Below are 12,992 nucleotides of genomic sequence, written 5' to 3' on the forward strand. Positions count from 1 at the left end.
CCGCCATGACCAATACCAAGGCTCAGAGCAGAAATCTAGTGGGGCAAGGTTCCTTTGTTGAACAGTCCCCTGAGAGCAGCTGAGACCTGTTCCTGGAGCTGCCTGTCCCTCTGTTGCTTCGGAGGGCGTAAGGGCCCACTCTTGAGTCCTGACCCTCCCTCTCCCTCCTTGTTTGGCAGCTGGAACCGCCTGATTCTGACCAAGAGGCCCCGTCCCACGCTAGCGTTTCCTGGATCGTGGACCCAAAGCCAGACTCAAAGCGGAGCCTCAGCACCAAGTATGAGACCACTATCTTCTAAGCCGCTCTGTCTCCGCTACCCCACTGTGCCTTTGCCGCCCGATCTGCTCTCAACTCTCCTTCCAGCTGCGCCACCGAGGCCCCGCCTCCCTGGGACCCGCCTCTGGCAGCAGCAGCTGCTTACACCACCCAACACTGTGAACCCTCCCTTGGGCCGAGGACAGCTGGGGGGTGACTTGCCTTTGAGGGGGGGCCTCACAGGCAGGCACCAGAGTGGGGCTGAGGCCCCCAAAGCCTCTGCGACAGGCACTGTGAGGTGAGGGCAGTCTTCCAGCAGAACCACAGTAGCTCCCTCTGAGGTTGCCCTCCTCGCCTGGGTCACAGCTGGATGCCAAGAGCTCCCAGTTGTCACCTTTCCTGACCCAACCACCACTGTGACCGCCCCGTGCCAGGATGCCCTACACAGAGCTGCTCTCAGGTGCTGCTGGTTTCTCTCCTGGTCAGGCCTGGTGATAACATGGCTTCACCAGGGACAGACGTTCTGTAAGGGGGAGGGGTTGGTACGAGCCACGCCCTGTGTGTGAGTCAGCTCTGATAGCATAAACTGTGAGCCTCCAAACTACAGGTTCCCAAGGGATCTGTGTGTGCTTGGCCCCCGTTCCGTGCTGTGGGCCTGGTTCCGGGATCCAGCTCACTGAGATGTGCCCTGCGCACAAGTGCGCCTTCTTCCTTCTCGGAGTGGAGCTGAGCAGCTTCTGTGGTGTTGGGGAGCGTTCTCTTCCTTCCTCTGGTGGTGGGGTCCTGAGACAGCCATTGTCCAGCCATCCCCGGCACCGGCCTGGGAGCTAGCACCATGGGGCCGAATCTCCGAGGAAGCCTCCCAGGCCCTGATGCGGGAAGATCAGTCTAGATGTCAGGAGACAGAAGTGATTCCTGTGGCCGTGGTGCAGACAGCGTAGTGCAGGGAAGAGCCAGAGTCAGTCAGCACCAGAGCCGTGCGCCAGGGCTGGCCTTCGGCTGCCTGCCTTTCCTTGTGCCTTTCTGAGCAGAGGGGCCAGGAGCAGCAGTGGGCTGTAGGCTGTGGAGGGCCCCGGGAGGCAGGGACCTCTTGTCGCTCTGTGTCCCTTCCCATGTCCTCCGCCTGACACAGGCTCCTTGGTTAACTCTCTCCTCCCCCACTGTCTGCTTCTGCCAAGCTGAGCCACTGAGGAGCCACACTGGGTGCCGCCGTGGGGAGCCACACTGGGTGCCGCCGTGGGGAGCACAGGCTCCTGCCCCAGCACCGAGAGCCTCCCCTGCAGCTCCGAAGACCCGGGCCCAGCCCTGCCGCAGGACCTCCTGTCACCTGCTCGGCCTGGGCCTGCCGCCACCTGCAGAGCCCTGCCCTGGAGGCAGCGAAGACGCCAGGCTTCTAGCCGAGGAGACCAGAACTCTGGACGGCCCGAGGAGTGGCCTGTCCGGGACATGTGTTTTTATAATAGGAAAAGTAATCCTTTTTTATACATTTTTAACACTTGGCTCCAGCCTCTTGGTGAAGCTGCCAATCTTTAAACAAGACAGGATCTGAGTCGGGGCCTGAATCCCTCAGACAGCCTCTGCCTTCAGGATGGCCTCTCGGCCTGGCTAGGGTACCGTGAGGACACACCCGTGGGCAACTTAGGGCAGAGTCGAGGCTTCATCGTGTCCGGAGGTGGTGACACAGACGTTCCGTTCCTGGGGTTCCCAGTGGGGATGAGCAGGTAGCTTCTGGTGCGGGGGTCTCCTTGGTACTTACCTGTCCGTGTCAGCACTGAGGGGAGGGGAGGCAGCGGCCCTCGTGCCGCTGCGGGGCTGGTGGAGCTGGTGGAGCCATGGCGGAAGGGAAGAAGCAGCTGTGTGGGGCATTAATGGGAATGCCAGTTAAGACTGCAGCTTGCCGGCTTGAGCTGGCCTCGCTCTGATTCTTCTTGACTGTTGTGTCCTGTGTGGCAGGCTGGGCACATCTGTTCCAGATGTGGGAAAGGCTAGTCAGGAAGCAGTCTCATCGCCCCGCTATGGTCGTGAGGCCAAGCTGGTGCCACCTCAGCTCTTCTGCTGGCCTGCTTTGCTTTGGGGTGACTGGGGTGGCGACCATCCTGGGTGCATGGGGCAGTGAGAGGTCCCGGCCACTCACCGGCTCTTCCGGATTAGGGAGCAAGAAAGAAGCCCTGGCCCACGGGGGACATGAGCAGGCTTCGGGCTTCCAGGAGGCACTCGTCCCCATCCTGGGGACAGGACGCCAGGCTTGAACAGTGGCCGGCCGTGGGCTGCAACCCTGGGCCCCCGCCCCGCGTGGCTGGTCAGAGGGAAAAGCAGGGTTTCCCTCTGCTCCATCTGTGGACTGTCTGCCTGCTGTGCTTCGGCCGGCCGGGCCGGGCACGGCTGCTCCCTGGGAGGGAGCCGGGGGTCCTCTGCTGCTAGGTACAGGTGGTACTTCCTCTCCTGCCGCATGCTCTCTGCCCTGGAAAGCTGCCCTCAGCTCCCACCCTTCGAGAATCCACAGAGACCCTAGGTTCCTGGCTCAGTTGTGCCGAACCCCCTTCCCTCTGCCAGAGGTGAGCTCAGCAGTGGGCGCAAAGCCCAGGGGAACACTGTAGACACTACGACAAGTTCGAGCTGCGTTCTGTCCTAAAGTCACAGGCAGGCACTTCCTCCTCTTGACGCTGCTATGTCTTATTTATTCAGGGTGTTTCCTACCAGAAAGTCTTGGCTTGTCTGCTCTGCGTCTCTTTCGAGATTTGTTTCTAAATATTCAAGAAATCCCTGTTCTCCTCCTGGTGGGTCTCTCCTTCTCAGGGCGGGTGCCAAATGGAAGGGTCTGCCATTGTCACTTGTGTGAATCATGCCCTGTGACGCCAAGGCTGTGCCTGAACTGTGAAGGAGCCATTCTGACCGGAGTGGTGTGATGTGCCCAGTCCCTCCCAGCGGCGGCCACGGGTTCCCTGGCTCGCCTCTTGGCTTGGCTGCTGCCCTGCGCGGGAAGCTGGCTCCTGCGGGCCGTGTGCCAGCAGGGTACTTTGGACTCTGCCTCTGAGGTTGACCACTAGGAGGTTCTGGGAAGCCTTGGGTTTGTGCATTCAGAACACAGTTTAGCTTGTGAGGTGCCGGGACCCGCACTGTAGGTCACGGGAGTTTTTGCTTGAGGCGGACCGTGGGACTGGATTGTAAGAAAAATGTTATTTAATCTTTGTTTCCATATTTTGATACTTGAATTCCCCTTTCGTTTTACTGTACATAAAATTGTTAATCTGTCCGATTTTGTTTGAATTATAAACACCTTGTGGTACCAAACGTAACCCACCTGTGCACGGCATCAGCCAACCTCACTGCAGAGTGCGCGCCCTGGGCTTCCGGCTCCCTCCGGTTCTCACTTCCGGAGCTGTCCAGCTCAGGACTGAGTGCAGTAATGAAGGAGAGCAGTAGAAAGCGGCCACAGCTCCGCCGGCTCTGAATTGCAAAGCTGCTTTTCTGGTGTTAAGTGTGGACACAGGCCAGATGCCACTGCAGGTCAGGGACACACGTCCTCTGCTTGGCTCGGATGACAGTTTGGCAGTCTCAGGTCCTTCAGCAGGCCGATGCCAAGCTGAACAGTCAACCCTGTTCGAAGCAGGGACCTCAAGGATGTGACTGAACCGAGAAGGGATGCGCGGCCACAGACGGGTCTTCACACCGTGTGCCGCCCCCCTCTCCCCCCCCCCGCAGATTGCCCCCCCCAGCACCCCTGTAACAGCAGTAGCATGGGGCTAAGGCTGGGGAAGCGGCTCCACCCTGGTTGCCTGGTGTTCTCACAGAGCTCGCTGCCCGAAGCCCTGTCACAGGGTCTTGCTATCAGAAGCCCTTCCAAGCGTGCTGTGACACTCTAGGTACTTTCTCATGCACTTCGCTGTCTATAAGGCCAAACATCTCTCTGCACTGCGAAGCATAAACCATTCATAAAAGCAAACACCTGGAATTCACGTCTGTGCCACACGAAACAAAGGGTGGGCTGATGATTGCTGTCACAAGTTAACAAGGACATCTGCTTCCCCTTTCTAATACACTCTAGACCTGGGACAAATTAGCAGTGGAAACAACAGTTAATTCACAAAGCAGAGCAAAAGCCATTCTAGATCAGGACCGGGAGGGGCGTGCTCAGCAGGCAAGGTGGGTGTCTCTAGTCCTTGCTCTACTTTAGCCGACCGCCAAGAGGAGGGCCAGGCTCTTCCCGAGGCACACTCCAGTGCTCCCACGGAAGAGGAGGCGTACCCCCCACCCCCGGGGCACCCGAGGCCGAGGGAGGAACCTGGATTTCTGCCCAGCATGGCTGTAAGGATGCAGTATGGCCTTCTCTTGCACAGCAGTGGCGGACGGCAGCTGCTCAAACAGGTTTAAATGAGACCAACAAGTCCAGAGTCCCAAAGCCAAGCTGCTTGTCCGTCCTGTGCTGGGGCGCACACACGTCTCGTCAGCTTCTGGGAGGGCCAGGAATCAGGAGCAGCACAGGCAGAGCTGCAGGCCAGTCAGATTATCTGGTGGGACTGTTTCAAAAAGGAAAATGACTACTAAGTAAACAAATAAATGCCCAAATCCCAATTCTGGCAAGAGGCACAAACCCGCAGACAGCTGAACAAACCTTAAAACGGGTAAGCGCAAGGAAATCCTTGCCAAGATGCCACTACTGCATAATCAGATTTATGGAGAAAAGATAATTCTTGAGACTGGCAAGAGAAGGGGGGTGGACCTTGCCAACACAGGAAAAGCCATTGAAGGGCACAGGCCTTCTCTTCAGCCCTCGAAGCTGGGCCTGGCGACACACGGTTTGAGGTTACTCTGGTGTAGCTGTGTCATGAGTTCCAGTACATTTCTGGACTAAGGTGAGACCATGGAGGGGAGGGGAGGGGAGAGGAAGAAGGGAGGGATAGAGGGAGAGGGGACGAGCTAACCAAGCAGAATCCCACCTCAGTGAAAACAGCCAATATTCTTCAGGAATGAACAAGAACAGGGCAGTGGGGGGGGGGGGGAAAGAAAATGGAGAAACTTGGGGCATGAGAGATGGCTCAGCGATTAAGAGCACCAACTGCTCTTCCAGAGGTCCTGAGTTCAATTCCCAGCGACTACATGGTGACTCACAGCCATCAGTAATGGGATCTGATGCCTTCTTCTGGTGTGTCTGAAGACAGCTACAATGTACTCACATAAAATAAATAAATCTTTAAAAATGAGAAAAGAATCTGTTGCCAGAAATTGTCCCTAAATAGGTGGTGGGAAAGATAGCCAAACAGACGCGGCGCGACCAGAAACAAAAACATGGTTTCAGGCAAAACTTTGGCTTTCACAGCATAGACAGAGCAGTCAACAGTGACAGATTTAAGGGGCAGTATTGGGAGATAAAGTGTCTGGTTCAGGTCTGTAATCCAGCACTTGGGAAGATCACAAATTCAGGGCTAACCTAGGCAACCCCAAGACCCCATCTCAAAAGCCAGCTAACTCCAAGAGGCAGAGAAAAGAAAAATAAGTAGAGGAGAGCATCAGGTCTACACTCCGACAGCCAGTTTGTCAGCAGACATCTGTTAGGACAGATGGACTGAGGGAAAGAGTCAGGTTTACAGTTTCCAAGAAATCCTACTATCCTGGCTGCGGGTTTCCCTGCTCCAGGTGAGAGCACACAGTGCGTGACCGACAGGGTCGCTTAGTTCTTGGTAGCCGGGAACCAAGAGAAGCTGAGGAAGGGGCCCACAGCCAGGTGTGACCCCACAGTCTCCCTCTTACAGTCACAGGTCTCGCCTACACCCTACACGGCTCCTTCGCAGTACAGCCATCAGATTATGAATCTCTGTAGGGTCATCATGACCTAGTCAGTCGCCTCCAGATGCCTTATCAAATCCACACAAGAACCTGTTGGGAAATGCTTCGTATCCAACCAAAATATTGTTAAATGTAAATTGTTTTGAATTATCGATTAAACGGTGGGTGAGCCAGGCGTGGCCATACACACTTGCCATCCCAGCACTAGGGAGACAGAAGCAGGAGGATCTGGAATGTAAAGCCCTCTTCAGCTACACACCAAGTGTGGGTAACTCCCAAATAAAACTACAATCGATGGTCTACAGACGCAGTTTTGAAACACCAGAGAAAGGGATAACCGAAGGAGTTTACAAACTGCAGCATAGATTTTAGAATATGATCCAGAGGGGCTGGGGTGATGGCTCGGTACTTAAGGGCCCTGGCTGCCCCTTGCACAGACCCAGGCTCAGTTCCCAGCACCCACATGGCAGCTCACAGCCATCTGAAGCCCCAGCTCCTGGGGATCCAACACTCAGACTCCTCGGGTGCTGCACACACGGGGCACACTTACATGCAGGTAAGATACTCATACATACATATAAAAAACATCTTTTCAAAGATAATGTGACCTAGGGCTAGAAGTGCAGCTGGATGGAGGCGCTAGCCTTGCATGTGTGCACAAGGCCCGGGTTTGCTCTCCTGTTTCACAGGTAGACAGGATGGATGGATGGAGCAACCAGATATCCCCAGGGGACTCCCAGCAAGTAACACTCAAGGCGTACTGAATAAAAATATTCAGGGAGGGCACTGGTTAAAGAGGGTCAGTGTAGAAGGGCTCTCAGCAAGACTGGCAACCTGAGTTCTTCGGCCACTGTGCACACATATGTAACATACATGTATACACATATGTTCATACATATGTTACATATATAACCATGCACATGCTAATCCTAAAGGTAGAGAAAATATGCAGATAGTTCACGAAGAACAAATTGCAGGATGACAAAAGGTCGTGGACGTGAAGATTAGAGCACAAAAGGTCGTGACGTGAAGATTAGAGCACAAAAGGTCGTGACGTGAAGATTAGAGCGATGTTCCATGCATACACACCGCCCAGCGAGACCCGAGCGCTGCGGGATGAGACCCGACAGAGGAAGAGGAATACAGGAAGTCCTCAGATGCTCTGGACTGGGACTGGGTGCCACCCGGCGGAGGTTCAGCCCTCAGAGCCATGGTACACGTGGGGTTTTCATGAGGCAGCTGAGGGAAACTAGAGCTTTCAGGAGACGGCTAATTCACAGGGTTTGGTAGTTCACAGAGGAGGTTCTAGACCACAGCCCCTCCCCTCTCCTCCCTTTCCTTCCCAACCCGTGTGTACAAACATGCAATGCCCCCGCCTAGGACAAAGTCCCTTGAGACAAGGGAGACATCTATGGCCCTAGAAAGAGCACTTCACCACAACCTTGCCCTCCCTGCCCTTTATCTATCCCTTTTCTTCCTCCAGAACAGTCAGAAAGAAATTTATTGTTTAAGCCACTTGTCTATGGTATTTATGGTAAATAGTAGTAGTAGTAGTAGTAAGGAGGAGGAGAAGGAGAAGAGGAGGAAAAAGAAGGAAGGAGGAGGAGGGGGGGGAGGAAGAAGAAGAAGAAGAAGGAGGAGGAGGAGGAGGAGGAGGAGGAGGGGGAGGAGGTGGTGGTGGTGAGATAGTGCCCTATTTACTGTGGGCACCCACAATTGTGAACTGAATTTGGATTTGAGCATGCACATACGTGTGTGTGTGTGTGTGTATATGTTGTGAATTGAATTTGGATTTGAGCATGCACATGTGTGTGTATGTGCATGTGAATGTCATGTGTGTGCATGTACTTTCAGAGACCAAACGAAGACATTGTGTTCCTGGAGCTACAGTTACAGAAGAGAGTTGCAGATGGCTACAGCCACCCAACATGGGTGCCGGTACAGACTCGGGCTCTCTGGAAGAGTAGCAAGGCACTTTTAACTGCTGAGCCATCTCTCCAGACCCTGAAAAATATCTTTAAAACATTTTTTTTATGGATGTGGGTGTTCTACTTGCATGTGAGCCTGTGCGGCTGTGTGCACACCTGGTGCCTACAGAGGCCAGACAAGGGCATCAGATCCCCTAAAACTGATGTTAAGAGAAGGTTATGAGTACCATATGGGTGCTGGGTGCTAGGTGCTGGAAATCAAACTCTGGGCCTCTGGAGAAGTTAGTGCTGTCAACCTCTGAGTCCCCTCTGCCGCTCCTTTTTTTTTTCTTTTTTTTTTTAGTTATACTAAGCATGTAGAGTTTTTGTCCTTTCCTAAGCAATGAGGTGTGGATACTTACATAGCATTTACACTGGAATAGCCTATTATACATAATAGAATAATTGTCTTAGAGTTTTACTGCTGTGCAGAGACACCTCGACCAAGACAACTCTCATAAGGACAACATTTAATTGGGGCTGGCTTACAGGTTCAGATGTTCAGTCCATTATCATCAAGGTGAGAACAGGGCAGCATCCAGGCAGGCATGGTGCAGGAGGAGCTGAGGGTTCTACATCTTCATCTGAAGGCTGCTAGTGGAAGACTGGCTTCCAGGAAGCTAGGATGAGGGTCTTAAAGCTCATACCCACAGACACAACCATTCCAATAAGGCCACACCCACTCCAACAAGGCCACACCCACTCCAACAAGGCTACACCCACTCCAACAGGGCCACACCTTCTAATAGTGCCGAGAATATGCAAACCACTGCAACAACTAAAGCACACAGTGGATGCCTGGTAGTCACATGCAGTTCCTGTTCCATTTCATATATGGGCTTGTGCAAACCTGTGGATTTTTGTTATCTGCAAGGGATCTCCAGAATCTCCTATCAAAAATACAGGACAATTATACAGATAAGAGATTTCTACATCCCTTTTATCAGCCACTGATCAAAGTAGGCAGGACATAAGCAGGGCACTGCAAACCTCCAAACCACCAACTACGAGGCTCTCTCTAATGTGAGCCAACACTCCAGCCAAGAGCAGAGTGCATTCTGTCCCCAAGTGCCCACGAACTACATACACATTAAGAATTATAATTGCATGGAGTGTGCTCAGCCACCGCAGAGTTGATGTAGGGATCAATGGCAGGATGGCGGGGCGGCCTACAAAGTGGGGAATGAATCAGAGCCAATGAGAAGTCTCCAAAGAATTGAAAATCTGCCCTGTGGGGGCAGGGACACAGAGGGTTGTAGGGCTAACTGGACATGGGGAGAGGGGAGTCTTCCCTCGCAAATAAGCCCGAAGCAAGCCATAAGAGGGCAGAGTAGTAAAACCAAAACTGGGGAAGTTTAGAGTCAGTGACGGACAACAGAGCAGTTTGTGGGAGAGTTCAAGAAAATGCTCAAAGACTGTAGCAAAACCAAGGGAAGAGGAATTACCAGTGTCAAGGGCAGCTTCCTGCTAACCTCTCTCCACCTGTCCCTTCACACTCACAAAGTCGAGGCCATCCATGGCCCTCCAAGGGCACGCCCCGAAAAACCTAAGTCCTCTCGGCGGTACAATGCACAGCCACCAAGCCTTAACCAGGACCCTTTGGAGAACATTATTCAAATCCTGGTAACCAGGATGGGAAATAAAGAGGCTAATGCCCCCGCAGCCCTCTAAGGGAGAAGTGCACATACTGTACATGGTTCACACACACACACACACTCACACACGTCACAGACCAGCAAGCCAGAGGTGGGCACACCGAACCAACTGATCAAGAAAATGCCCCGCTGGCCAGTCTGGTAGAGGCATTCTCTCAACTGAGGTGCCCTCTTCCCAAATGATTCTAGGTTGTATCAAGTTGATGTGAAACTAGCCGGCAGTCAAACTCAATAGTGAAAAAGCTACAAGCCTTTTAAAGGCACGTTTAATCTCAGAACTCGGGCAGGCAGGTCTCTAAGTTCGAGGCCAGCATGGTGTACAGAGCTAGATCAAGGACAGCCAAAGTCCTTGATCTACAGAGAAACCCTTCCTTCAAAAACCAAATCAAAGCCCCCCCAAAGACCTCCTCTCCCCCAATTAGGAATAAGAAAAGGGTGCCTGTTTTCTTCCACATCTCAGCGCTGGACTAACCTGGTCCACTAGGCAAGAAAGCAAGATAGTCAAACTGGAAAGGAAAATGTGAAACTTTTTATTCCAGATGTCCACATGAGCCTGGGTAGGAAAAAAAATACCAGTTCCGGGAACAAGAGAGACAAAGGGGCTCACCTCTATACATTACCAACTGAGCAGAAGCACCAAGTTCCACTTACAGCAGCATAGGACAAGCACTTTGGGACAACCAGAGCAGAGGACATGTGGCATCCACACTCTAAAGACTATTAAACGTCACTGAAAGAAAACACACCTGAATAACGTGCGGGCTGGGGGCGGGGCGGGGAGCCCAGGGGTAGCAGGCATGCCCAGCCTATGCAAAGAGCAGGTTCAGTCCCCACCATGACCACAGAACGGCTGGGAGTGCAATCCTGTGTTCACGGATAGCCAGGTATGGTAGTGTGGAGAGGGAATGCCCCCCAGATAAACTCAGTGCTGTTACTATTACCTCTCCAGATGACCAGGGCTGGAGAGACGGCTCAGTGGGTAAGAACACTGACTGCGTGTCCAGAGGACCTGGGGTTCAATCCCAAGCGGCTCCTGTTCCAGGGAATCTGACACTCTCTACCCACCTCCTTCGACACTTCATGTGTGTGGTGTACAAATATACATGCAGGTAAAATACTCACACATGTTTTTTAATGATGAATTCATTTTATATGTATTAGTGTTTTACCGCATGTAAGTCTGTGTCCCTGTTCCAGGGACATCAGATTCCCTGGAACTGGAGTTACAGACAGCTGTGATCTGCCAGGTGGGTGCTGGGAATTGAACCTGGGTCCTTAGGAAGAGCAGCCAGTGCTCTTAACCACTGAGCCATCTCTCCAGTGTCAACATGTGTTTTTTGTTTGTTTGTTTTAATGAACTAAAATGTAAAGATATCCCCAAATACCTGTGGCAAAATGGACAGGCTAACGCTAAAAATCGAAATGCAGGGATAACCACAATAATCTTGAAGAGAGGCCAGGTCGTGACACAGACTTCCCAATTTCAAAAGTTAGCTACAAAGCTATAGTAATCAAAATGTTAGTTACCGACTTAGGGACAGACATACAGACCACTAATCGAGAAGAGCCAAAAACCAGCACTTACCTGCACGGTATTTTCTTCTTGAGATTGGGCCTGGATACAAGCCCAGGCTGTCCTTGGCCTTAGGCGATTCTCATGCCTCAGGCTTCCAAAGAACTGGGGCAACAATCCCAGCAGCCCATTGGTTCTCTTTTGACCAGGGTGCCGACCACCACATGAACAGGGATCCAGCACTCACTTCAACCATGGTGCCCGAGAATGCTGTGTCCGCCTGAGAGAACAAACTACCTCACCTCATCCCGTCCCCCACACCGATACATGCTTTTGATCCTTAAACATGGACTGGCCAAGGGACAGTGGCTCCTCCAGACTCACAGCTTGAAGAGACTCAAACCAAGGAAACAAATATAATGGCACCTACACAGTGCTCATGGTAGCGTTGCTCACAGAAGCTACAACAGACGCCACCATGCCAACCAGCTGATGGTTGCCAAGGCAGGTGGGTCACATGGCTGGCTGGCGCTACGATCCACCCGTACCGAAGGAACAACAGCTGGCTGTAACCTGGGGAAAACATCATGCACAAGTGCTGGGCAAGGTAGAATTCTAGCACTCTGGAGCCTGATGCATGATTGCAAGTTCAAGGCCAGCCTGGGTACTAATGACATCATCTTTAAAAAAAAAATTTTTTTTGTGTGAAAGAACCCAGTCCAAAAACTACATGCTCTGCTTCTAAATATGAACACCATTTACATAACGTATTTATATAGGGCCTAGAGCTGTGGCTCAGTGGCTAAGAGCAGTTACTGCGCTTGCAGAGGACCTGAATTCTGTTCCTAGCACCCACACAGCAGCTTAAAACCATTGATAACTCTATTTCTAGTGGGTTGTCACCCTCTTGTGGCCTCTGTGGGTACTGCGCTGCTTGGTGTACACTCACACACATAAAATAAGTCCTTAAAAAAAGGTTTAAATAGAAATCCCATTGAAACAGACAGCAGAGTCAACACTGAAAGAGAACAGGGGTGACTGGTTATTGGTATCTATTTTTGTGATAATGAAACTGAATCTAAAGTCAAAATACTTGTGCATATTAGGAATGAAATTATAATCTCTAATGAAAAAAAAAACTTTGTATTTATCACAACTGGAAACACAAAAAGATGCAAAATGCCCTCAAGCCAGGCTCACCGACACAGCACAGGCCTTTAATCCCAGCACTTGGGAAGCAGAGGCAGGCAGATCTGAGTTCAAGGCCAGCCTGGTCTACAGAGTGAGTTCCAGGACAGCCAGGACTTCATTGTGAGACACTGTCTTAGAACAAGCAAACAAAATGCCCTCAAACCCCTGGGCAGGTTTGAATTGCACTTTCTCTGTGCAAAGATGAGTCTCCTCCACATGGAAGAACAAGAGAAAACATTTCAGAATTTCTACTGTGAGGGTTGCCCCAGACTTTAACTGCAGTACTTGAGCAGGGCGCTCCCGGTCGGCCCAGAGCCTGTACCCACCGCCTGGTCAGTGTTCACAGGGCCCCGCCTCGCTCTGAACAAGGCTTCCCAGATGTGCACTCCTGGAAACAAGCAACTGCACCCGGAGGCTGCAAGCAGCCACGCCTGGGTGTATCCTGTACATCACAAGACTGAGAAGTTGGGGTGATCTATGCCGGTCACTTGGTTGACTGTGTCACACTCTGTCACCTGTCAATGACAGGCTGACAGGCTATCAGTTAGAAGCACACCCCCAGGGCCATCAGAACTCAGATACCACCTCATGTTGTCCCCAAGCTGTGTCCTCCTCAGTTCCTCTTA

General features: G+C 52.2%; 1 protein-coding gene across 5 annotated transcripts in view; it reads left to right on the forward strand.

The window, feature by feature from the left end:
* Anks1a (ankyrin repeat and sterile alpha motif domain containing 1A) overlaps positions 1 to 3,552 on the forward strand; it is a 156,379-nt gene extending 152,827 nt beyond the window's left edge. For 4 of the 5 annotated variants that reach the window (XM_052162934.1, XM_052162935.1, XM_052162930.1 and 1 more), the window contains one exon: positions 180 to 3,552. In XM_052162934.1, the coding sequence (XP_052018894.1) occupies positions 180 to 299 (120 nt within the window). In that variant the 3' untranslated portion in view covers positions 300 to 3,552. The remainder of the gene's footprint in view (positions 1 to 179) is intronic. The other variant, XM_052162932.1, reaches the window with a different exon arrangement.
* The last annotated feature ends 9,440 nt before the right edge of the window (positions 3,553 to 12,992 follow it).

This window comes from Apodemus sylvaticus, chromosome 19, assembly GCF_947179515.1.
Source record: "Apodemus sylvaticus chromosome 19, mApoSyl1.1, whole genome shotgun sequence".
Lineage (NCBI taxonomy): Eukaryota > Metazoa > Chordata > Mammalia > Rodentia > Muridae > Apodemus > Apodemus sylvaticus.